Source organism: Amblyomma mixtum, chromosome 1 (assembly GCF_055824585.1).
Source record: "Amblyomma mixtum isolate Tamu chromosome 1, ASM5582458v1, whole genome shotgun sequence".
NCBI classification, from domain to species: Eukaryota; Metazoa; Arthropoda; class Arachnida; order Ixodida; family Ixodidae; genus Amblyomma; species Amblyomma mixtum.
This window is the reverse complement of record NC_143012.1, coordinates 266,887,411-266,912,510: the sequence shown is the minus strand read 5'-3', so window position 1 is coordinate 266,912,510 and position 25,100 is coordinate 266,887,411. Positions and strand designations below refer to the sequence as shown.

Sequence of the window (25,100 nt, the reverse complement as noted above, 5' to 3'; positions counted from 1 at the left end):
AATGTTGAGCGCGTACACCTATCCTTGCAACGCTGCTCCGCTTCTTCTTCGTTTTGCTCTGCTCTTTTTGTTCGTGGCATTCAATTTGTTCCTGCGCCTGCTGCGGCAAAGTGCCGCTCTTTTTGTAACGATACGTTGCTGCTTCTTTTTCCTCTTCTTCGCTACTCTGTCAGTGCACGACGAGAATTTTAGATGAACTAGCTTGCCTCTTCTTTTGCGAGGCTGCGCTTTGTTTGAGTAGGTTATGGACTGGAAAGGGCGAACGAGAAAGCGGTGATGGAAAAAGTGCCTCCACATGTTATTATCACTAAAAAAGTATCATTCTATGATAAAGAAGGTCAAAGTCTTTCCGATACTGTTTCTTTATATTCATTAGTGAAGTCGAAATAAGAATACGTATTTTGCGGCGGCTGCTCTTGGAGAGTGTGAATTCTATCGCGGAAATGCTAACATCAAGGGCTTAGTGCAGCTGCTGAGGCAGGTGGGTTTTAATCAGTTAAGCTGCCAAGGCAGGAGGCATCCGCCATCCATGCTGGCACCATAATTGCATAGTAAAATGTACACATCAGAATTGCTGCGCTTTTGTTTCATGACAAACATAAGCCTGCCCTAAGAAATGAGCCTTCAAGGACTGTGGGAAAAAGCGTGTGTTCGAGTACAATCATCTCTACAGACGTAGTAACATATAAAGAGAAAGTTAACAAGGTGGCCAGCCGTCCAAGAGCGAATAAAAAAAAACGCGGACAAGCTGCCGCATTATGTTGAATTACTAAGGCAAAAAATTTAATTTTACAAAGCTGCTTGGTAGTTCACCAATGAGTACAGTTACATGACGGTTATAGTTAGGCTTCACGTGTCATGGTCACCTCGGAAAGAACCCCACCGCCCTTTCTGCACATCGCACCAGGTGCTCCTGTCTTGCTGTTGCCGCTGGACACCTTGGGCCAAGTGCTAGATAAATTTTCTGCTCATGTACAGGAATAACATTAGCAAGTCACTCGACGGATTGGACAGGATTGTGGGCATCCTAAGCTTCGTCGAACACCAGGCTATGATGGGAAAAAAAGTCAATAAAGGAGAAAATTTGAGTTTTATGGTAAGTGGACCGGCTAGCCTCATCTAGGTTTGCCTCACCTGCCGTGACTGTAACGAGCGTGCTGCCTTAAATGCACTTTCCCTGTCAGGAACTGTCGTTCCCTGTCAAAGGTTGCTTTGAGTGATCACAGCGGGAGGCGTTGCCATAAGGGGCGAATAACCTTAATTACAGCCAAACGCGTAGGTTTACATAGAAAGCTCATTGTTTTATACTTGTCACACACAGCTAATATTTTCTGGTAAGAACATCGTCTCATCGCTTTCGCCGCCCTTTTATCCCCTACGCCTACCCCCCCCCCCCCCCCCCCCACCCCTCTGCCCCCTCGTGCCTTAAAAAAAATAATCTAATAAAATATTCTTTATAGAAGCTGCCCACCATTTCTTGAAGAATGTTAGTCGTATCTACCGACAAAGCAAATATATATAGTGCAGAGCGCGTAGCTCTGCGTTTGTTCCTGACAGTTTATAAGACGAGGATGCCTTCGTGTGTTGAAAATGTCATACGCGCATTGTACAAAGATAATCGGAGCTGTGTCGCTGCTGTCATCTCCCGGCTCACATTTAAAGGCATTCCTGAATTGGTTGTTCTTCTTTTCTTGTTTTTATTTTTGATGCGCTTTTTTGTCTAGACGAGCAAATAAAATGAAAGGTTCGGCTATGAAATAACCGTTGTCTTCACACTTTGTGAAGAGGTATGGCTCTGACGGTGGGGCTTGCTGTTATTCCGTTTTTTCTTTTATGTTAGCGCAATGGCGCGTGGACTTCGAAGCTCGTTGGGAAAGACCGCAGTAGAGCCAGTGCTATGCTGCGACCTTGGGCCCCGCAGCTCGGCCGGGGCGGAGTTCTGCGCGCTGCTGACAGAGATGGACGATGCGGTGGGCCGATAAGGAAAGTGCAGCGAACGCAGGATGCGCTGACAACGATATGCTCCCGGGGTGCGTCATTACGAGGCCCGCTTCTGGTGGGATGCGCGCAGCGAACTTTCTTCCTCCAACATCCTCTTCCGTCCTCCCTCCCAACGCTCTCGATAATTGGCATCAGGACAAACCCGTTGATAACGGAAGCGTAGCCAGATTACCCCCTTTACAGATGCAAGAAAGGTTGCAGCGATAAAAAAAAAAGGTGCAAAGAAAGGAAGGAAGGAAGTGAACGACACTCTCTACAGCATCCTTCGATTTACTGAGAGGTCTTTGAGCTAGAGGTTCGTAGTAAGTAGCCAAGGCGTTTCTTTGCGATGTGCGACGAATGCATAAAAATACCGGTGGTTGTGAGTAAGTGAGCCGTGGTTAAGTTCATGGACGTGTGTTTATGAACGTGCCACAACTTTGCGACAGAAGCCATAAAAAAGGGAAAGAGGCAGTTTAAGCGCATATTTATAGAAAGTCGACTTTGTTGCATTCAAATGCTTATTTCAATTTTGATCCGAGTAAGAAAGAAATAATCTTCGCGATGGCGTGCTACCAAAGTCACATACTCTACAGGCTGCTGGAAAAGTAAAAAGGGTAAAAATTTTTAGGTGATCCGTGGCAGGGTCACAAAAGATTGAGAAGCGTACTCCAGCGTGTTCAGTTTGGGGATTCGGGGTAAGTCGGACCAATTTTCAGAGCGGTGCTTCTTCTGTGCTGATCTGTTCTGCGAAAAGCAGGTGACAGAACCGTATTGCAGAAAACCCCGACTGGTTTGTTTATTACTCTTTAGATAAAGGCATGTACCTCGGCATCTCCCTCCGGAAGCCTTTTTCGCTCCAGAGTATCCAGAAAAAGTTTACAGAAACTTACCCCAAAGCGTACGACGAGAGATCGGTGCCAGTTGGTTCGCGCCCCCATGGCGCAAAGGTTGCCCAATTATGACACAAATACATGACAAGTTTTATCATGGTTGCTGCTCATTCTGGCAGGGTTGTGACAATCGCAATGCGCTCTGAGAAGTGTGTTCACATGCGCGCAATTCTATACGCAGTTGTGATGTTAGTGAGTACGAAATCAGTGTATGTTTTGCGGAATGCGGTAGTTCGCGTAGGTACCTTACGAGACAAATTTTTCTCGGCCGTGTGAGCAATGAACTTGTGTCCTCTTTTTTGCCGTCTGTGTTGAAGCCGCTACAGCGGACCACTGTTGCACAGCTCCATAGGTGAGGTAACGGAATTGACCAGCTGGTAGACGTTTGCATGCAAGGGGTCGGGAGACATGTGAACGGCCACAGGAGATATCTGGGCAGCAAGTTGGACCACTCCATGTCTCCCACGCCTCGCAAGCTTTCTTCGATGAAGCGGTAGATGAATACGGCTGATCCACCGTTCGAGCAGCAACTGGCGACCAACCATGGCAACATTGTCCGGAAAGTGGAATCCAGCGATTTCGACAGGGTCTGCAATTGCAGACCGCCATCCATAGCAGCTGCATACCCTACCGGATGATGGCGGAGGTAGCACCAGGCGCAAGCCACGGGCTGCGCGCGCGGGACAGTCAGATGATCTCACAAAAGCTACTGCTGCGCCTAGGCCTGAGCAGCCCCAATTACGCCGACTGCACCAAACCTGGGAGAACGGAGCTAAGACGGCAAATGTTCCGAGGAGAAAAAGTGTTTACGTAATGAGATTGGCAACGATTGGCGCCAAATCGGAGCACACTAAGTCATTGTGGAAAACTGGTGCATTTAGAGCGCTATGAGTAGAAAGGTTACCGTTCTTGTTTGTTTACGAAGTCGTTAAGCGCCACGAAAGCCAAAACTTTAACCAGTTGAGAATCCCTGTATGGTTCTATGCTGCGCGCTGTATAAAATGCTTTATAGCTCGGCTGTGATTGTAACTCAAGTACCCATGTCGTTGCATTACTGCAGACACTTCCTCCTCATAGAAATAAAATAAATGAGATAGAAGATCTACGCGTGAATCATGCGCTGTTGTTAATTGATACGGTAGTTGTTTTTTCTGCCTTTAATCACGCTTTTAGCATTCGGTAGTTCGACAGAGCGTTCAGAAAGTGCATAAGCATGACTTGAACTATTCCTCTTTTAAAGTTAAAGACGGAAGTCGAAACGGAGAAACTTTATCCTGCCACCGGTGTGAATGCTAATCGATTATTTTTGCTGCCTGCCCTAATCCCCGACCACGCGTGCTAGTCACGTTGGCGGCTGCGACGCCTTCCACACGTGCGATTTAAGCTCCTCACACGTGTCGCGAAAGTTAGGGCAATACTTTCCAACAAAAAAAAAAAAACGTTTAAAGAAGCGTTTTAAAGAGTGAAAGAACAATCGAAAAATCAGGTAGCGAAAGGGATGACTAAAAACAGCTGCGTCTTTTCTTTTTTTATTAGTTCAAATAAATGCAATCTGGCGGAGTGTTTTCGCAAATCCTCTCGTGGTTGTTATGTAAACAAACCTGTCAGCTTCTTCTCGAGCGGCCAGAAAATCTCCTTGGTACGTGACTGAAACGAGGCGTTTCCAAGCGAACGCTTTTGTGCAGGCTTTACCGGGGTTATGAAACAACAATAGAACCCTCCTTTCCTCTTTTTGTTGCTTTTTTCAAAATATCACTGGGTTAGCATTGCTTTAGCGACAGCTAACGGTTGTGTTTTTCTGCACTTTCGGCGACTCATCTAGAACGGCTTATTCGGGACAAGGAGAGCACAACGTTCTTCACGGGTTGCGACCCTGCAGCATCAGACGACAACACAATTACGCAATTCTTTATCAAAACCGGCTGTGGCACCTGTTTGTCACGCTTATTTCGCTGATGGAAGACAGCCGAGTACTTAGTGAGCAAGGGTGACGTCCCACGTTCGGCCTAGTATGCTCACGTCTGTCAGCAACAGCATGCGTGTTGTCACGCAATGATTAAGAGCGCTTGCTTTACACGAAGTGATTGTTCAACCTTCCTTAAACCTAACCTGGAGAGAGTTGTGAAGGAAACATTTTAATACTGAATTTAAATGCAGATTTATCTCCATAGGAAATGAAATGAAATTTCATATATTTCTTTATCGGAATTACCAGACGTTACTGCTAATCTTGCAGCAGTAACTTGGTTATAACGAAGATGAAGGGGCCCGGCGATCGCTTCGTTGTAGCCATAGCTTCGTTATAGCTCGTGCTTACCGAGCTTCAAAGGAAAACCGTAATTCCTCCGTTGTGTCAACTATTTCGTTATAAACCGTTTCATTATAACGAGGTTCGACTTCATTTCGAAGGCACTGAAGACCGTTCGGTCGTGCATTCTGACCGTATTACATTAAAAGTGACTTAGCTCGGCTGTGCCAGGATATACGTAGCGAAAGATAAGGCGAGCGCAACGACGAGGCAAGCGGTGTGACGTCATACGAAGCGGCGGCAGCGGCTGCGCGGCGAGGCGCGCAGTGAGGCGTCATGCCAGAGTTGAGAGTCCTCTCTTAAGATCTCGTAGAGGGAAATTGGGTTGATGATAATTGTTGTAGGATGCTTGACGTCTTGCAGATTCGAATTGCTCAATCACATTGCAAGAGGACACTTCTGGAGAGGTTAGCTTTTTATAACAATTAAAAGCACAAAGGAAGATACAAGCAAGGAGAAAACATATTTGCACTTGACTGACTCGACGTGACGAAACCAGCCCTCGGTCCTGCCGAAACAGCTGGTTTTAAACCCTATGTCCCCGCCCTCGGTGGGGAGAATAACCAATCAGTTAACTGCACAAACATCCACCCAATAGATTATTGGGGAAAGCAAAACATCACCAACCAACAATTCGGAAAGGATAACACAACCATTCAATGATTGGGCAAAGAAGGTAACTCATCGCGACACCGTACACATATGTACACTTTCTACCATCACGATTTCGGATAATTATGCTTTCCTGCTGCGAGCTTCGCGAACACTCACTTTCCCAACGTCCGGTTGACCCAAGTTCCAGGAAAGCCACTTCAACCCATCTGTTCCGCATCGTCGCTCCTCATGCCTGCAGCTAGCGTGGCAATATCCTGTTGACCGCGCTTCAAGCTGTCAACGTACGACGCTGCAGACATGGGACGAAAGCCACGCACTGTGACGGGGGTCCGCCTCGTTGGTAGGGATACGAAGACCCAATTCATAAAGCACTTCACTGTCATATTTTCGTCCGTGATGAACCAGTGCCTATTTTGGACAGTGGCGACCGACATACCAACGAGAAAATTTGTTTTGGTGCCTCCTGATTAAGAAAAGCCTCACTAAATTTAACTCATAACAACTTCTGGAGTTATCTCAACAATTTATAATGCCCCCCCCCCCCCAAAAAAAAAAAAAGAAAGAAAAAAGAAAAACTGCCAGGAAGGCCTGTTAGTGACCCTCTGTCTTGAAGGCCTAGGGACATCTGTTAATAACTAAATAGCTCCATACATACCTACCGTAACATTTTCAGGCGTCTCAAAGCGGAGTCGTGACCCCGCTGCAAAGTAATCTGTTTAGGAGGGTAGATGTGTAGGCCAGTTGGTGAGACATGAAGGAGCTAGACACCGCAGTGGACACGGGACAGAGAAGGAAGGCGACACAGGGTGGTACTTGCAACTAAAATTTGATTTGAAACTTCATGGCTTTATAAAGACAGAGGCACGTGTGATCTTACAATCAGGTAAAAAAAGATGAATGAAAAGCAACAGATAACAAGACCTAACTGACAACAATGCACAGGAAAGATATGCGAGTCACAATCTACAGATATCAGAAGTGTTAAAAACCGTCGACCGCATGTGGAAGCATGAAAACCACAAGACAAAGGAAGAAAAAAGAACGTCAAAAGGAAGCAACCCAACCTGTTACCTGTCAAGGAAACCCAGTTCTTTTTGGAGGATGGAAACCGAAGGGGAACTAACGCATTCATCCGGTTGCGAGAGCAAGATGGCAATGGCCTCTACAATCTTTCTCTCAAGCTGCCCCTTCCTTCTTCCAACAATCTGGGTCTGGCTGCACTGAGGGCAACAACCCTGTAGATTGTGACTCGCATGATGAGCATTGCATAACGTTTCAAAGTCTGATTTCTGTACATTGTGACTCGCATATCTTTCCTGTGCATTGTTGTCAGTTAGGTCTTGTTATCTGTTGCTTTTCATTCATCCTTTTTTACCTGATTGTAAGATTACACGTGCCTCTGTCTTTATAAAGCCATGAAGTTTCAAATAAAATTTTAGTTGCAAGTACCGCCCTGTGTCGTCTTCTTTCACTGTCCCGTGTCCGCTGCGGTGTCTAGCTCCTTCAAGTAATCTGTATTTTTTAACATGCTAACTCATGAAAAAGTTGCTGCCGAGGTATCGCCTGTTCACCTCACATTGTGGGCTATGCGGCCATGCGTTTCCAAGTTTTCTTCCACTTCACGCTTTCTTTATTACAGCACGGGCAAAGAAATATTGGAGTCAGGGAGAAGCTAAAAGCTCCCAAACGCTTCGCTGCCAGGAACCATTAGCTAAAAGGTTCCTAAATAATACGAAATTAGCTAAAATTGCGTTTCAGAAGAACATGCAGCGCCCCATTAAGGAGGTTGCCACGATTTTCGTTTTTAATGGAGCTCACATTTGTTTTTAGAAATAACACAAGAAAGCTCTGCACCAGTTTTACATCACCCGCAGATCGGCAATAGGAAAAAAAAAAAGTAAGGGAGGATCGTATGGCCCAGGGGTATTCATTAGCGAGCTGGGTCGAGACAAGAAGAAAGGAGGCCTCGGGAAGTTGCAGTTCCCGCAAGTTTCTGCTTCTTTCTTTGTTTGTTTTTAACAAAGTTAAAATTAAAATAAAAAGATTTCTGCATTAAACTTGTCTCTTAAACCCGGTTTTCAAAGCGGAGGGAATATTAACGAGCCCCGAAAGATGTCCAGTCACCGTTATTATACTTCCGAGGCTTCATAATTCACCTTTGAATAATTATGGCGGCCAGTGGAAGATTGTGTGGTACCGAAGAAGCGCCTTCACCGATTGGACGCGGCTTGCAAAGGCTTCGTTACTCCATTCAACCTCCGCTGGCCTAAGCTCGTTCTTCATTTATCTCCTTGTTCATTCGTCGTAGTGTTTTAAATTAACTGTCTTTACTTCAGAAACATGTTTAAGTTCTCCATTTATAATCACTTTACGTGTTGGCACAAAATGTTTTTTTTTTGTTAAACTGTGTTATTATCTATGTTAGTCTTCTTGTTGCCTCATTATTTCCTACAATTTTTTTAGAGGCCTCTATCATTCCTCGACAAACAGCGCAGCATGAATTGAAGCTCATTTCACTTACTGCTTCTTTGTTTGTCCTTTTTATGATAAAATGAGAAAAACACAGCCCGATGGTTCAAAAACTCCCAAACTTTTTACACTCCCTCGGCACAATATGCCGACGGCAGTTGCACCTCACACAAAGTATCGCAAGTTGAGGGCACTGATTCTCCTGCACGCCTAGCAAGCGGCTACACGACGCAGATTCCTTTCTCTGAAGCGCCTGTACAAAGGCACATACGTTGCTGACAGTTCAGGGCCACCTGGGCAACGTTGTCTTGAGCTGTAACACACAATATTCCCGACAGCAGCATCCCGTCAGAATAAACCTGATGCAGCAGTCGCGTAAATATAAAATATTTCGCACATCTCTTGATTCGTGTCTGGCACTGCTAGTAGGCCTCTGGTGTGTATAAAATAAAGGGTGGAATTGGTTGCTTCTGCTAAAATTTAAAGGTTTTTCGCTATGAAGAAGTTACTGCACTGCAGAGGCACGTGCCAGGTAGGAAAATGCGCTGTTTTGCTGGAACTGAGGGCTGGACCCGTGCTTGAAGTGGCGGGCCCGGCCCGGGCTCGGGTCCTTACGTAGAAGGGGTGCGCACAGCTTTTGATTCAGGAGAATGGTGTCGGCTGTTAAAAAAAAAAATCTGATTTCTTGTTTACTTACTTTTGGAGTATGCAACAGTTCCACCGTCCTCACGCGAGAAAAGATTAATGAACTACTATTTATTTTCTCGGGAAAGAGGGTGAGGGGAAGTGCTGTTTCCCGGTACGCATCATATATGAAGATTCCCGGCGCTGAAATGTTCTCAGTGATTCATAAAAAACCAGACCTACTAGATTCTTTTTGCCGTGGAACGAAAGAAAGTTCATGCGCAAACTTAGTTAAACCAGCGTCACCAACAGTGCTACGTCCAAGTAACTTCGGACGCACAAGCCTGGCCGGGTCGAATGATACAAAACAAGTTACATAGATAAAGCGCAAAATCTAGCAAATCTAGCAGCGGGATACACTACAGCGGTGTTCTTAGTGAGCGTTGTAACGCCTGACATATACTTCATTTGCACTAATGCGTTCTCCTAGTAACGTAGACAGAACCGCTCATTTGGGCTTCCTCAGCTATCAGCAAGCACATACCATCGCATCTACCAGAAGGTCCACAGCATCTGCTCGGTTTTCTGTTTCCTCACACGACTGGATATTTGAAGTCACATAAGAACCACCGGAGAAGGATCTTCATCCGACTGCTCGACGGGCGGTGGTCTGTTCCAAGAAAGTCTTTGATTGCCTGTCTTCACCTCTCAAAAACAAATCTCTATGACAAGAAAAACTATTGGAGGACAACGCATTGGTTTAGCACACTTCGGGTCTTAAAACAGTTTCTACGCAATGAACTGGCTGTTTTGCTTTTCGTATCCGTAGAAATTCGGCTATTGCGGGCATGAATTCAAGCCGCAGAAACTCTGCGCAATAAAAAAAGAAGAAGAAATTTCATCGCTACGGTGTCGAGGACGTGTTAACTTTTCTTTACCACGCCTATCCTAATCGTTCATTTCGAACGATGGTGCTGTATGGCCCGTCCTGCGCAATCCGGGAGGTATCCGGGTCAGTAACACTATGCGAAGTTTTGAAAAAAAAGCTGAACTTCAATTTCGGGATCTGTTTTCATGTCAGCAGTATGAGGGAGTATTTCTAAACTTATCTGAACGTCTCTTAGGGGAAGCTGAGAGGGGATGAGGAGGGATGGTGAAGCACGAAGGGGAGCTGCTGCGATTTGAAAGATCAATCACAATCGAACGCCCCTGCAAGTGGCGTTCGATTGTGGTAACTTGGGGCAGTTCAGCATGAAGTCATTACCGCGACAGCAGTTAGTCACCAGACGAAACACGTTCCATCTACGCTGTCCATCGTTATTACCGAGAATCGTATATGTTGACAACTTTTTTTTTTGTTGGCATGGCGGTAACCTCTATATCGACTGCAGTTGCTCCCATTTGCCGGTTTATTGGCTAGATAATATTACATGCGATAAACTTTTAGCAATCTAACTAAGCAATTTTTGAGCCATAACGACAGGCTTGGGCGCCCTTCTCAGTGAACTGGAAGTCGCTAATTTGCTTTGTCTTATTCCAGATTTCCTCTGATTCAGGCGTCTCTCACTGGACATAAAAAGATATTTTATATACTGTGAATCCATGCAGTCAGTGTGCAGCGGCCAAAATCTTCATAAAGGTAGTTGTTGAGAATTCGGGTAAGAATTGAAATGAAAGGGTATCGCAGTCTGTCGGCACAAATAGGCTGAATTTTTAATTGTTTTACTCCGTCAAGCCAATAAACACGACAGTATCGGGTCAAAATGCCACGATAGTTTTTGCGTCATCGTGCCGTAAAGAAATAATTTTCTGTAGTACTGCGAAGCCGCCTGTTGTTGCGAGAGCAGTGGCTCTATCGCTACTACCAGAGACTGCACATTACTACAGAAAATTTTGTTGTTCATACAAAAATATCTGTTCTTACTACAAGGTCTTGTCCCCAAATACTACAGGAAAATATGTTGTGAGGACAGAAAACTTTGTTTTTTTCTGGTAGGGATATGAGAAAGTTACTCGCCCAACGTCTTTTTTTAAAGAATATGCTCGTGTATAGATTCGTTGTTGCTGCAGGAGAAAGCTATGCAGCTTTCTTAGGTGTGGGGATCGAACCTTGGACCATCGCCTGTCTGGAACAGTCGCTCTGCTTTCTAAACTAACACCGATGGCTAGCTGTTGGTAGGGTAGGACCGATCTGATCATCAGCTAGAAGCGGGAACGTTGTTGGGGCAGTGTATCTTGGAGAACCTCCAATTTTCTTCATTCTGCTATAAGACAGGCGTGACTGCTTTCATAGCTGAATGACGAGCTCGTTCTACTTTTGACTTCCTCTGTATCGCGGTTCCGCAGAACCCGGGCAAATAATGCCAGCCGGGAAAAGGAAGCAGGAATAGGAGTGCAGGTGAAAGAAGACGAAGTAACTGAAGTGGGGTATTTGGCTAATGAAGGAAAAAAAGACGATCAGAGATGTCGCGCCGCGCTTCGCAGGGGAAAAATGAGAAACTGAGGAGGACTTCGAATGCTATATAAGGTGACACAGCGGAAGCCGCCCGTTTAGGGGCAGCAACAATACGGAGGGAAATGTAAAGGCTATCTCATCTTCCAAGAGTTGTTGTAGGCATGTAATGCAGGTATATTGCATGAAATGTACCTCACATCTAGAACAGCTTACAGATGGTGGCAGCCGCAGACCGGTATAACCAAGCGGCTTCAGTGCTGAGTATCTGCTTCTGTTCTTCAATCTTGACAGCGTGCATTGTCTCCCTGGCTGCTTTTGCTGCTTGGGGAGCCTACAGTATCAGCAGCTGTTCTGAGCTGGAGCGGTTACTCGGCTTCCTGCGCCTCTTTTGGCGCTTTGCATATCGCAAAGTTGAGCCCCTTTTGCTTCTGGTGGTGTGCAGTGCGTTGAGCATCTCTCACTGTTCTGGTTGTTTCATGAGCCATGGCGCTCACCCACTCTTCGTCAGCCTTGGCGACATGTTTGCCCACTTAGGCCGCCTTGTCACTCGCGTGTGTGGCTTTATAAAGCTTCCACTGGCGACACACACGACCTCTTCCGTCTCCTGACTCAACCAGCTAAATTGCAAGGCCACCGCAGCAAATCTACTGACACCGACCATTTGGAAGCGCAGAACAAATTGGTGACGATGCGGAAGACGTTATGAGAACACGTAGCACTGAAGGCTGCCAGTTAGAACGCGCAATGAGAGAGGCTGTGGTAGTGGCCGAGTGGTGAAATTCTTCGGGAAATGAAGCCACTTTTTTGCGTGAACGCTGATTCGAATGTAGGTTGCTGTTATAGGGTGGTAAGTTGTTTTCCGCTGGCTATCATTCAGAAGGAAAATTGCGCAAGTTTTCTTATAAGATGGGCTTAATATCAGGCCTCAACTTCCCCATTGTGCACGGACTTAAGTAAAGAGAGTCAGCATGGATGTGCATGCATGTAACTGCAGTGAAAAATCTCACGTGTGGGCGTTGATTTTGCTTTCAGCTATTATACTTGTCAGGGGTTCAAAAGCACGTTAGAGCCGATGCAGTGAAATCTAGAAGTCACTTCCGTATAGATTATTCAGTTACGCGCTGTTACAAACTGGGAAGACAAAAAAATAGGTCACCACTCGGTTCTTTGCACTGAATATAGTGATGCCTACAATAAATAGGGTCATTCTAGCTTGCGAAGCCACTTTGTATACATAGTGCGGTACACAAAATGCGATACACAACCTTTCAGATGAAAATTAAGGGTGCCACAAGAAAGTGGTGTCGAGAACTAACGTTTTCTGAATACGACAGGCATGTTTTTCTTTGTTTTTTGCTAAATTGTATTCCTGGTGTTTCGCGGAACACCCGAAAATTTTTACATTCATACCTTTTACACAGGTATGATTGTTCGACATGAAGTATAACTCACGCCCAGCTTATAACCGGTGGCAGAGTATCGTCGCTGAAGCAATCCCGCATACTCCGAGCTCGTACCCAGGCGTGAAGCGTGGTGGCGGTGCCGACCTCCACCACGCTTCACTGTTTCGCATGTGCATCATTGCTCAGAATTCTTTCCCTGCTCCCTTTAATCCCAGTTCGCTCCTTATTTCTCAATCGCATTACTTGAAAAAGCAGTAGCGAGGACTCCTAAACAGAAGTGCCCAATTCTGAATAAATTCGTTTCGTTATCTCGCAAGAGGTAACAAGCAGTGGTGACGCAGCCTTACATAAAAAAAAGTGGAAGGATTGTGGAGACATTGAAAATATTGAAGAAACATGACACCTTTCTCTGTAGTTTCAAAAAGCTGGGCTGCACAGCGCCTCCGCCCAGCGTAGCAGTGCACTCAGTCACATCCTTGCGGCAGCTCCTGGCAGACATTTGCCAACGAACCATGATATCGCGAAACTACTTTTCTTTTGCAAGCGGCCTGCCTTCTTGCCTTGTATTCGTTCATGCACCACGACAAATTTTCCTGGCAATGGTGCGGAAGCTACAGAAATGAAACGCGTCCTTTCTTCCAGCGCCACGGAAAGTAGTCCCTGCTTGCAATTAATACGTTTTTGTTCAAGCATAGTGTATTGTGAACATTCGTTATTTAGGGAATATTTTAGCGTAGGTGCCAACTTGAAGCATTGAAAGCAAAGTATAATCAGTTTTTTGATTGCAACGAATTTTCTAGGCACGTCTAGTGATTAAAAGCTTCTATAGACGAAGCCCGGCCTATACCAGGCGGCCACCTGTATCGTCATGCGTTCAAAGTATTTGGCGGAATGACTCAGTTACGGACTCTCCGCTCTTGTAGCCTTTACTTCATTGCCAAGAAAAGCTGTCGATGAATATAGCCCCGCACAACCATGTGAGCTCGCCCTGAAACAAACTTCCAGCTTCCTTTCGTTAAACCGCTCTCCTGCCCAAAAGCCACTGTCGTTTGGTACTCATTTCGTCTTTCCTATGCGCTTTCAGGGTGGAGTAAGAGAGGGGGGGGGGCAAAAGGCTATCGACATCGTGTAGAATCGCTGGACTTGCACATGGCGCTATGTGTGCTAACCTAACTGTCCGTAAACGTGCGCCTGTACGAGGTCATAATAGAGTTATCAATATCCCTTTTAAACACCACCCGTAGCTCTCAGTGCCGGTCTCACTCATGAAAGAAACTACAAAAAAGAGTGTACACAGTCGGTCCTCTTACAAAAGACCCCAGTGTTTCAGTCCCCAAAACAAACAGGCCCTTGTGCAAGCAGGAATGAGCAATACATTCTTTGCTGCATCGCAAACTTTCCTGGTGACCTTCAGCTCGGTCGCGAAGACTGGAAACTTCGAACTATGATTGCTGTCGTTGTTTCAAAACTCATTTTTCGAGCATCAATCCTGCAGTATGAACAGGAATAAAACTCGTGCTTTGATCTTTACAAGGAATTCTGTTTGCTCAGGGAAAAAAAATCGCGTATGGCTTTCTTTGTCTCAGTCCACTATCTAAAGTGTGTAATGAGTTTTTGTGCAGAGTGGCGAAATGATCTTATCATTTTCGCTTTTGGGAAGCTCCATTTCTATCTGAGAAAAAAAAAACATTGTAATTTTGGTGCTGGCTATGAACCCACGTGTTCCCAGTAATTCTTTGTCATGGCGCAACCAACCCGTCCATAGCTTGTGCACACGTGTCTCGAACTGCAGGCGAGCTATTGATTACTTGAAACATTACCGACCTGTTCACCCCGTCTCCTTCTCGAGATGGAATTCACTGAGTGATTTCTTGGTAAAATCATGCAGCTCAAATCATGTCTATGCGTTAATCTAAAAACAAAGGTGTCTGCCTTGTTTTTGCGGCTGGTCGCTATAAGAAAAGGCGACCCGTATTAACGCTACGAACACTGGAAAGAAGGGGTTGCGCGTTGACCGAACTTCTACGTTACAGCTCTCTCTCTCACTCTGATTATCCGCCGCCGAACACGCTAGCTGATAATAACAGCCAGTGCAATGCGACCCGACCATGATGGCCTACAAGAAAGAACCCGGCGTTGAGAAATGTGGTTAAACCCCTACGAAACGCTCGGTCGTCGCTACGGCACAGAATTATGCTGCTTTCGGTGACGTTTCTTCATCCAGACTTCGGCGGAAAACTCTGGAAGGTTATTCTTTGCTATTTGTTTTCTCTTTATTTTGTTATTTTTTCATCGCAAGCCTCTTAATCATAATATTACCTGAAGGCGGTCTCGAATGCAAGAACGGCCTACCTTTATATTTGCGTACACAAAACTCCTGTTCTACTGACTACTGGGCAAAAGAGTTGCAGAAAATTAAGTTCCATCTCTATATCCGAAAGTTCACTGAATCCACCATTGGAAATGAGCATACATTGAAAGTGTACTGCACCTGTTAAAGTTGTTGAGAAACCACGCTGATAGCTTTTTTGGAATGTTGCTGTAAAACCGTTAACTGGTTTGGACCATGTAAAAAACACGGTTTAGGCGGAATAGTTCCTAGAATGCTATGTCTTATGCATAAGACGATCATAAACCTGTCCCATCCAAAGCGACAACTAAGAATTGTTCAAACCTGTATATTTACTCCAAATATGCTATATAATCTGAATCAAAAGCTCTCCTTACCTTGAGGCTACTCATCGCCAAGCTTTTGCTAATAATTTTATTCACTTAACTTACTAGCTGAATTTTCCGCGCAAAAGATAGGCCAGCGTTAAAAAAAAAACACAAGCAGAGCTGCGTCGCTGCTAAAGAAAAAAAACAGCAATACCTGTCGTTAGGGGCTTTATTCTATATACGCAAGCAAGCTACGCTAGCCTGAACCCTGTAGTCTTTTACGTATTCTGTTTTCAACAGCTCTCACGTTTAGAGCTCATCCTTGTTCTCCTGTCCTGTCGGACGACAGGAGTTCTATTTTTTTTAATGACAACATGTATGACATCGTCTGACAGGTCATTATCTTCCTCTTATGCCTGTCGCTCTCCTTTAACAACACGGAACATACGTGCGGGGCTGAGCTACGCTCTTACGGCCGACATCGAGGAAGAGAGATTAGGCTACTGACAAGTTGGCAGCGTAACATATTTCCTACACCAGTGCTACCAGACGGCTTTGTTTCGCTTTATTAACGGCTGTACATCATAAAAAGACGTTTAATTGAAGACAGGGAAAGAGAAAGTGTACAACGTACCTTATATGTCTAGCTGCGCTCAGTTTATGCATTGCAGCAATTCTGTAATGCACTTGGGCTCATCGAGCATCCAAGTAATTTAAACGAAAAGTGTTGCATATGTTGGACATGATAATGTAGGAAGCAGCACGGAATTGGAAACTAGAATACTGAATAGGTGAGCGGTGTTACTTGCGAGCGTGTCCGTTTCAGAGAACAAACGGCCAGGTAAGATCGAAAAGGCAAAAGGGAAAAATAATAGCTGAAAAAGTTCTGCAGCGATGGAATGAAGTTAAAAACTGAAACGAGAACAATCTTTTTTGTGTTACGTAACGACAAACTGGAGGGCACAAACGGATTTTCAGGAAACCTTTTTTGAAAAACCTCCCATCCAAATATTTTTCTTTCTTTCTCTACGTAGCTTTTATCTTTCTATACGTCCAATTTTTCGTTCCAAACCAGGAGATTACGTTGACCAGAGGCGATCTTTGCCCTTTTCGTTCTTAACAAGGGTTCTCAAACAGCGAATAATGAATCCGGGAGACATTGGAAGCACGAGACGTGAATCAAATGCAAATGCAGCCCGTAGCAGGCTTTGCACTGCATTGAAGGGGTGGTGCAATAGAGAAGCAGCCGCACTGAGAATACATCGGGCTCCGGGTGCACGCGAGGGCCTTCCCGTTAGCCTTATACAACTTGCTGGTCTGGCCGGTCCATTCGGCTCCGAATGAAAACGGACAGCCGGAAAATAAGACCCGCCGGCAGCGCTGAAATTAAACTCAGCTTCTGGCGTATTCTTTATGTATAGCTTCGTTTCATCGCCGGCAGATGACGAAGCGTTCCCATTCTCTAACTCTTCGGACAAGCTCGCTAGGATCCCTGTGAAAAGAAGAAGAATGGAAAATAAAAAAGAGAAAAGGTATTCAAGGGATAAAAAAACTGCCGAACGGAATGATTCAGAACGAAACTACCGAACGGGATGATTCAGAACTTGCTTCAGCTGACGAACTCGTTTCATCCGCCTTCGTTCCATTTTTATGGGCTGCTAGTCTTTCCTCGAGCTGCACGTCTTTCTTATTCGTTCTATACGTAATCCACGTTATGGGGCTAGAACGATTGGCGCCAAATTGGAAGCTGCCCTAAATCAAAATGAGGGCAAACTGCGCCTCGCGGGGATTTCGCGAAGCTGCGCAGTCGAGCTCGTAGTTTATTGCTCCGAGGCTGGTAGTGGAGTGAGCTAAACTTTGCGACGTTTCAAGAGCGATATTTGGCGAGATTGGAGCGATGAGCCAGCTCGTGCTGCCACTCGTTTTCTGCACGTGTCTTCTTTTGTAGGAAGAGCGCGCAAACCCTGATTTGTCCGAGCTATTTTTCCTTCTTTCTCTATCGGATATAATAGTTCCGGGAGGCCTATTTTTGACATGATTTTAAACACTTTACTTGCCTCTCAGAAATCATACGATAACCATCTGGACTGCGGGCGTTTCTAACCAGGTGCTGCTTCTCAGGCGTGTGCTCTTTTTCAAAATGAATCTAGTGCTATTACGAAAGTTTCGTTAAAACGAGAGAGCCATCACGAGAATGTGCACTCTCTAAATTACCATGGAGCGCCCTTCTTTTCCAGCTGCGTGAAAATACGCCAATGCATGCGCACAACTTTCTATCATTTCGATTAAGGCTATTTTAGATTAAGGATTGGAAATAAATCTTTCATGGTTTTTCGTTTGCTCAAGATTGTGTTCTGCAGAGAAGCACTGACTATTGCCAACGCGAATAACTCATCTTTCAAGCTTCTGATCTGAGTCATCAGCATCAACACTACCGGGTGGAAAATGCTTTAACAGATTATCATTTTATGAAGGCGCTGATAAATGCTGTGCAAAGTCTTCGGATCAAGTTTCTTTCGATGGCCAGCAACTATCAGTTCTTAAAAGGACGCTTTTCAATGCAGTGACCACTTTGCACCGTATCCCGGGAGCATCATCGCACCCCTTCCCGTCCACTCTGCCCCCCCTCCCCCCTCCCGATCATCAGTAGTAATCTCTGCTTTATGTTGTGCACTGATACACTGTTACATTTTTTCAGTCAAAAAGTAAAGCAAGAAAAGCCGTTGACCGAGGCTCCTATAACTAAATTAGCTAGATTTAGGGAGTCATAATCTTGTATTTCTGCTGAAGTAAACTACTTTTGATTGCTAGAAGAAATTGGTATCCTATGCATTCAATTGCACCGCAATGGAACATCCTAACCAACAGGAAACATATGAGATTCAGGATTAAGAGCATTGCACGACAGCTGAAGAGCTGGAGTTTTTGGGCATATCTTGGAGTAACATGCTTTCATTTGAGCTTTCATAATTACCTTCGTTTTCGTAGTTTGCCTATGCCAACTACAACTCCTACTAACATACTGCAGAATTTTTTCTTATTCTAAGTAGCTCAGTGGCTATGGTGCTCGGCTGCTGGCCCGAAAGACGCGGGTTTGATCCCGGCCGCGGCGGTTGAATTTCTGTGGAGGAGAAATTCGAGGCCCGTGTACTGTGCGATGTCAGTGCACGTTAAAGAACCCCAGGTGGCCGAAATTTCCAGAGCCCTCCACTACGGCGTCTCTCATAGCCTTAGTCGCTTTGGGACGTTAAACAACATAAACCAACCAACCAACCATCAACAAGACATAGAGAAAAATTTGTACATCTAAAGAACCATTTCTGCTGTTCGAGAATACCGACACCCTTTTTCAGTAAGCCGGCAATAAATACACCTGTATCACGGTAATGTATCTAGACAGATTTAAATAAACAAATGAGAGAAAATGGCTTCAGCGTTAGCTGCGCCTGCTTTTCTTTTGCAAGTTACACTTGTTTATTAAGCGAAGAGGAAACCTGCAAAAGGAGCATCTTGGACACAACAGGGGTCATTTGATCACATGCTCAGTTTTTCTTTCCTTGCGGCTGTTCAGAAAAAAAGATACCCCGGAGCACTTGGAATATCCAGTGCACCTGAAACAAAAGTCCTTTTCTTCGCGATATATATTAACTTCCAATAGCATCTGGTCAGTGTTGCCCAAAAACAATGCAACGATTGTTCGGAAAAAAGCCTTTGCAACCGCGCGAAGCATTTTTCTGCCATTGTACAGAGACGGGTACGCTAGCTATATTTACTATAGTAACGCTCTGTATCCCTCTCAGTCATTTACAGCATTGCTGTCGCTGACATTTTCCCGCAAGTGCACCACCCAACGTCAGCCAACTCAGTGGAATGCCGTGGCGAGTTAAAATCTTTTCACGAACACCCGTCTTCACAGCCAGTGGTCTCCGCCCACTTGCTCTGTTTGCTTGAAGAACCAGCACTGATAGCAGGGACTCATCGTTTCTGGCTGGCGTTTCCTTCGGCCTGCGCAAGCAAAGATTCCGAGCTTACTGAGGGAAGCAAACAACACAAAAAACCCATAGACACGCTGTTCGCGGGGCAGTTCAGAGCCACCGGCGCGCGTAATAGCCAAGCTGCAGTTGGCGCATTCTGTCTCCGAGAACTCGAAGACGTAAATAACAAAACAAGGAACCAACCAGAAGCCAGAGACCTTCTTATTTTCTTTCACATTGCCTACCGAATCCCGAGCCGTAAAAGGACGGTGTTTGTTTGTTGCAGTTTCAGGGGCTTCGCTCGCTTTAGCGCGCCGGCCGGCCACTTCTGGCTGCTTCGGTACGGGCGCCGTCAGAGAGATGCGGCTCCCCGAGGGCGGTCAAGCGAGCGGTGGCGGCACCACACCGACAGTGGACGACGACTCAGGCAGTGTCTGCAGAGCGACCACTGTAGAGTGCACGCTTCGAGGCTGCCACATCGCGCCTTTCGCACTCCCCCCTCCCTTTCGCGCTCCCAGCAAGCCGTACTCGGAGCCTGCACAAAAGACTCGCAACCCCACCAGAGTTTCGGCGCGCACCGCCGTCGGTCGCGCTGGAGCGCTCGTTAAGAAGGAATCAAGGCAGCAGCGGCGGCGGCCCGTTGGCCGGACAGTGGCGCGGTCTAATTAACTTCCCGCTCGGGGGATTTTAAGGCCTCACGCATGCATGGGATGAGTATGGCTCCCCCAACCGGCTGTCCTTCCTCGTCACCTCTCTTCCTCCATCCTTCCCTCGCACTTTCTTCCGCGTTGTTCCTCTCTCTTTCCCTCATCTCCTGTATCACATCTGGTCCTTGCAATCTTTACGCCAGCCTCCATAAGGCGCACCAATTTTAGTTTGTTGTAGCTAAGAGAGGAGTTGTTGGAGCTCTAAGAAGAGGAGGAGGAGACAGCCGTCCCAGCCACGCGCCGGCGCTCGTCCTCTTGAGCGCCGTCCGCGTGGCGGCGGGACATTTGTCACTCGGACAAAGTGCGGGCACCCGCCAGAATGGCAACTGGCGGGCGCGTTTCCTGCCCTCGCTTTCTCTCTCTCTTTTTCGTTCTCTTTCTCTCCCTGGCGTGTGGCTCATACATAACTGATGTCGCGCGGGCGCCGCACCGACTTGGATAAGGAAAATACTGCGAGGGAAAAGGAAAGCCCCGCTGGAGCACAGACAGGGACAGGTGTTGCGGGTGAGTCGCGCAGCACCGCTATGCGTCTCCTATCTCACTGCCTCCCTCTAACCTCTCTGCGCGGTTGACGCGATCAGGAACGAATGAGAGCGTGCGCGAGCGACTGACTGAACGTAAGGGATTGGGGAGGCAGGGGATAAAGGGCGACGAAAAGAAAAGAGATGAAGTTGCGAGAGCTGGGGAGTGCCCAGAAAGTAGGATTCGGCGCAAAAATGGAGTGCCCTGAAAATAGGATTCGATGCAAAGATGTAGCGTTTTTGTAGTTAGAGGCATATTACCCGCAGTCTCGCTGTTTCGCTGTGGGCCTTCGGCGCCACTTGTGCGCATGCACGAGGAGCCAAGTGACGTCAAAGCCGCGCAGCTGGGGCGCCGTGCCCCGCGCCACTCGCCTCCGACCGAGAGTACTGTGTCGGAACCATCCAGACGGCCTCGTGTTACTTTACGGACCGCCGGGCCGTCTTTCTGACAGACAATAAAGTTGAATAACACGTACCCCCTTCACTACATGTCTCTTCTTTAATGTCTAACACGTACCCATGACGACACGCGGAACAATTAGGCGTAATCAGGGATATACCGTACCTCTTCCTACGTATATGCTGGCATAGCTGAGCTAAGCCACTGCCAACATTTGGTGTTCGCGTGAGGTTGGAGCTCTCTAAAGTGTCAAGTAGAAGAAGCGTGTCCAGTCTGGAGCGATATGCATCGGTCTAAGCACATTCTGAAAGCGATGAGACGCTTTGTAAGAAGGCGGGAACCGTACCAATTGTTGAGAGAGAGAGAGAGAGACTCTTTAATGAAGAGCAGAGAATTTAGCCGGCGCTTAAAAATCGCTGGCATGCTACTCTGCGTAGGGAGGGGAATTTAGGAGATAAAGACAGAAGGAGAGCAGAGTGGAAGAGGTAAAAAAAAACGAAGATAAAATGCGGCCATGAAATGGGTACTAAGGATGCAATGGCGAGAATTGATGTAACCTATGGAGTGATGGAGTGCATAGTCCGTCAAATGGGCTGACGAAGTTCACTGCATGAAGAATGCATGAAGGTGACGTGCAAGTGAGTTTAAAGCTTATCAAGATGTCCAATGTCTTTTAAATATGTGAATAGAAAAGTCATTGCAAGTCTCTGTTGCCTAAGGCAGGCTAAGGGACCTAAAACTTTGTCCATTGTAAGGGGCACTGAGCAGAGCTTCTGCATGCAGTGTTCATAGTACGCACGCTCGTTGGCATATGCAGGGCACTCAAGCAAGATATGCTCCACAGTTTCTATCGCGGCACAGTTGTCACAGTGCGGACTGTCCATTTGTCTAAAACGGTATCGTAAGCCGTTTGTATATGCAGCATTAAGACGAAGTCGATGATAAAGTGTTTCCAGATGTCAAGGAATTCTGGGTGAGAGTCTTGATCTAAGATGTGGGTCGATTGAGTGAAGAAATTGGTACTGATATGTCGGCAAACTCCAAAGCCGATACATTTCTTCGGAAGCAAAACTTTTGGCCACCTGGGACGCATCAGATTTCGTAAAAAAAGTTCTAATGTATCTCCGATGTTGGGCCACCAATTGTTGGTGGTTTACTAGACAGGTTAATAGCAGTTTCTTGCAGTATATTGCAATGCTGTAGAAATCAGAGCCGCAGAGTGTCGTATCCAGTGCGTACCACATTACTTACAGAAGTTCGTTTTTTTCGTTACTTTTTATATACTGCTAAAAATTTGGCGTAAAAAATGCCAGAATAGCGTTTCATTGCAGGTGCTATGCACTGCAGCGTTTCACCGTTTTAGGCCTCGACTGCTACCATTGCTCGCAATGATTAATTAGCCTTTCTTGTGCGTAGAAGAATAGATCCTTCAGCTTTCTTGTGAACAATGTGGCCTCATTCTTTCGGACAAGCTTTAGCACCCAGTAGCTCCATTTCATAAAAAAACTTATTCGAGCTACTACCGGCACCCATGTTTTTTTGCGCGCCCATTCCAGTAACCATGTTTTGTTGTCGGGGATGTTCAGCAAGCTGTCTGCTTCTTCCGAATATGCGCTAGTAAATGACCATGCATCAAATTTATGAACAAAAATGCAGCTAAGAGCGATGCACACGTTCAGTATTAGCCAGTGATCAACGCTATATAGCGGCGGATTTGACATGTAACAGGTGGGATCTGCTGAACACGTGATGTGTTGCTCTTGCCACCCTGTACAGTTTTTATGACTGCCGAAGCTGATTCACCGCATTACAGCAGGGCTTTGCCTTCCCGATGTCCTAAGAAGAGCAACAAAATATGACTGAATATGACTGGAGTCGTATTTAGTCATCGGGGCACCTGTCTTCCTGTCATTACAGAGCCCCACAACATGGTGCCTCCTCGGATCACTCACCGGCTGGGCCAGGTGACGGCGCTGGAGCACACTGAGGCGGTGCTGCCCTGCGTGGCACAGGGCTACCCTCTGCCTTCGTACCAATGGCTGAGGCGCCGCGACGGCGACTCCTCCGGTGGGGGCCGACCCCGACCCGTGCCCTTGGACGGAGCTCGAGTAAGCATGTCCTCGGGAAACCTCGTCATCCGTTCAGTGGTCGCCGACGACGCCGGGAAGTACTACTGCCTCGTGAACAACTCCGCCCGCCAGGACAGGGCCGAGACAGAGCTGGTTGTCTACGGTGAGCAGTGATTTCTCTGCCCGAATTTTTATTTCGACTCGCACGATTACGGGCTGTGCGCGGAGAAGTATCGATAAAGAGATGCCTATTGACCAAAGAGGTTCGTCACAGACAATACACCTAAAGTAACCTGACTGTGGTGTTACAGCGATAGCGCAGGCGAACTTTGTTACGTTGTAACTATGGGAAGGAAAAGAGTAACTCTAGGGAAGGAAATAGTAGCCTCACTGAAATCTTTCATGCAAATGTACTTGTTCAAATGTAGTATGAAGGCTTAAATTTTGGACGATTTAACTATTCAATGCGTTTGACACTTCAGCACGAACATACAAAAATTTTGCTAAACTTGTCAGCTAACGTCAAGACTGCTTTCAAAGCTTCGTGCTTCTCGCGTGTATTACGGTAACAATATAATTAGTAGTGCTTACTTGAATCTAATGGCACAACTGATGCACGTAAGAATTTACTAGAGATGTTAGATTTGATTTGGTTTGTGGGGGCTTAACGTCCTGGAGCGACTCAGGCTATGAGAGAAGCCGTAGTGAAGAGCTACGGAAATTTTGACCACCTGGGGTTCTTTAACGTGCACTTCTAGAGAAATTAGAGCGGAGGAAAGAGGATGGACGAAAAGATACAAGCACAGTGCTGTATAAGATTGAGGGCACGTTTGGAAAACTGCAAGATATAAGATAGTGAGGAATGAGGAAGAGCGTCACTCCCAATAATATTTAGTAATTTTCAAACCTACGAAAAAAAAAGGTATGATTCTGAATATTTAATCATGGAATTCAGAAGTTAGCATTTTCTTACTGTAACGCTTCGTTCCAGCCATCAGCTTTGCTGGTGAAGCTACGCCCAAGCGCAGAGTGAGGGTTCTAAGGGATTGAGCCTGGAGCGCGTCAATGATTTTAGGAATCCGGGCGCGCGATATTCAGTCCTCGCATTCCTGGCCGTAAAAATATGCAATATTTGAAAAAAAAAAATAGGTGGACAATTTTGTTGCTTTAATTGGTGCATCATGAGATGATTACGCCTTCCCGCTAAATGTCTTGAATACTCACCTACGCGACCCGAGAACGCAGTTTCATTCATGGGTCGTGGTCCGCCGATTTCTGAAAATACTTTACTTCGCAAATTACATGCATGTCCATTAGACCGGGACGACGGTAAAGAGCTACAGCTATGACACTAAAATAAGAAAAAAAGGTTTTAAAGAAGGCAGGCGATCTAAAAAGATTGTGGAGCCAGGCTGCTTGAAGAGCCCGGCTGTGTAATAGAACTGCCTATTCTGTTCCTGGTCATGGGAGAAAACGGGGCTGCGTTCGGCCTGGATACGATGTTTGGCACTCGGTTACGCTCGCAAGGAATGTGTACCTGCTCATGAAGTTAATTACGCGGAAAGTCATTGCATGACTGATTGATGTATTGCAAGAGCATCTCATTTTCCCCCGCGCCCTGTCTCATTTTTCCCCAGGTTGCGAGGCTTGAAGAGATATTTTGAGCTTTCTAATACCGCAAAATTTTTTCTCATAACTATTGAGCGTGATGCAAGGACAGTAATAAATTTTTCTGTTATTTATTTCCTGATAAATTATAGCAATCAAAAGAAAGCGATGGTTTGCAAATTCCGGTCGGGTTTTGGCTCAGTCCCCTAAAAGTGGGGCACTTCTCGGAAGTACATTTTACGAAAGTGAAAGAAAAGGATACTGCAGCTGAAGGGGAATAGCTAAGCGATAGGAGTGACGTTACGTAATGTCTGACAACATTTTTTTTATTCATTCGTTCTCGTTAACAGTGCGTATGCAAAACGGGAGCCGGCGAAAAGCTTGATAGAACACCTAAGACCTGCCCACCTATAAGA

At 46.0% G+C, this 25,100-nt stretch overlaps 1 protein-coding gene across 1 annotated transcript in view; it reads left to right on the top strand.

Moving 5' to 3' along the window:
- The window catches only part of LOC149371623 (cell adhesion molecule Dscam1-like), a 407,986-nt gene that overhangs the window by 246,795 nt on the left and 136,091 nt on the right, over positions 1–25,100 (top strand). The window contains exon 5 of the mRNA XM_089565878.1: positions 22,925–23,239. Within this exon, the coding sequence (XP_089422004.1) occupies positions 22,925–23,239 (315 nt within the window). The remainder of the gene's footprint in view (positions 1–22,924; positions 23,240–25,100) is intronic.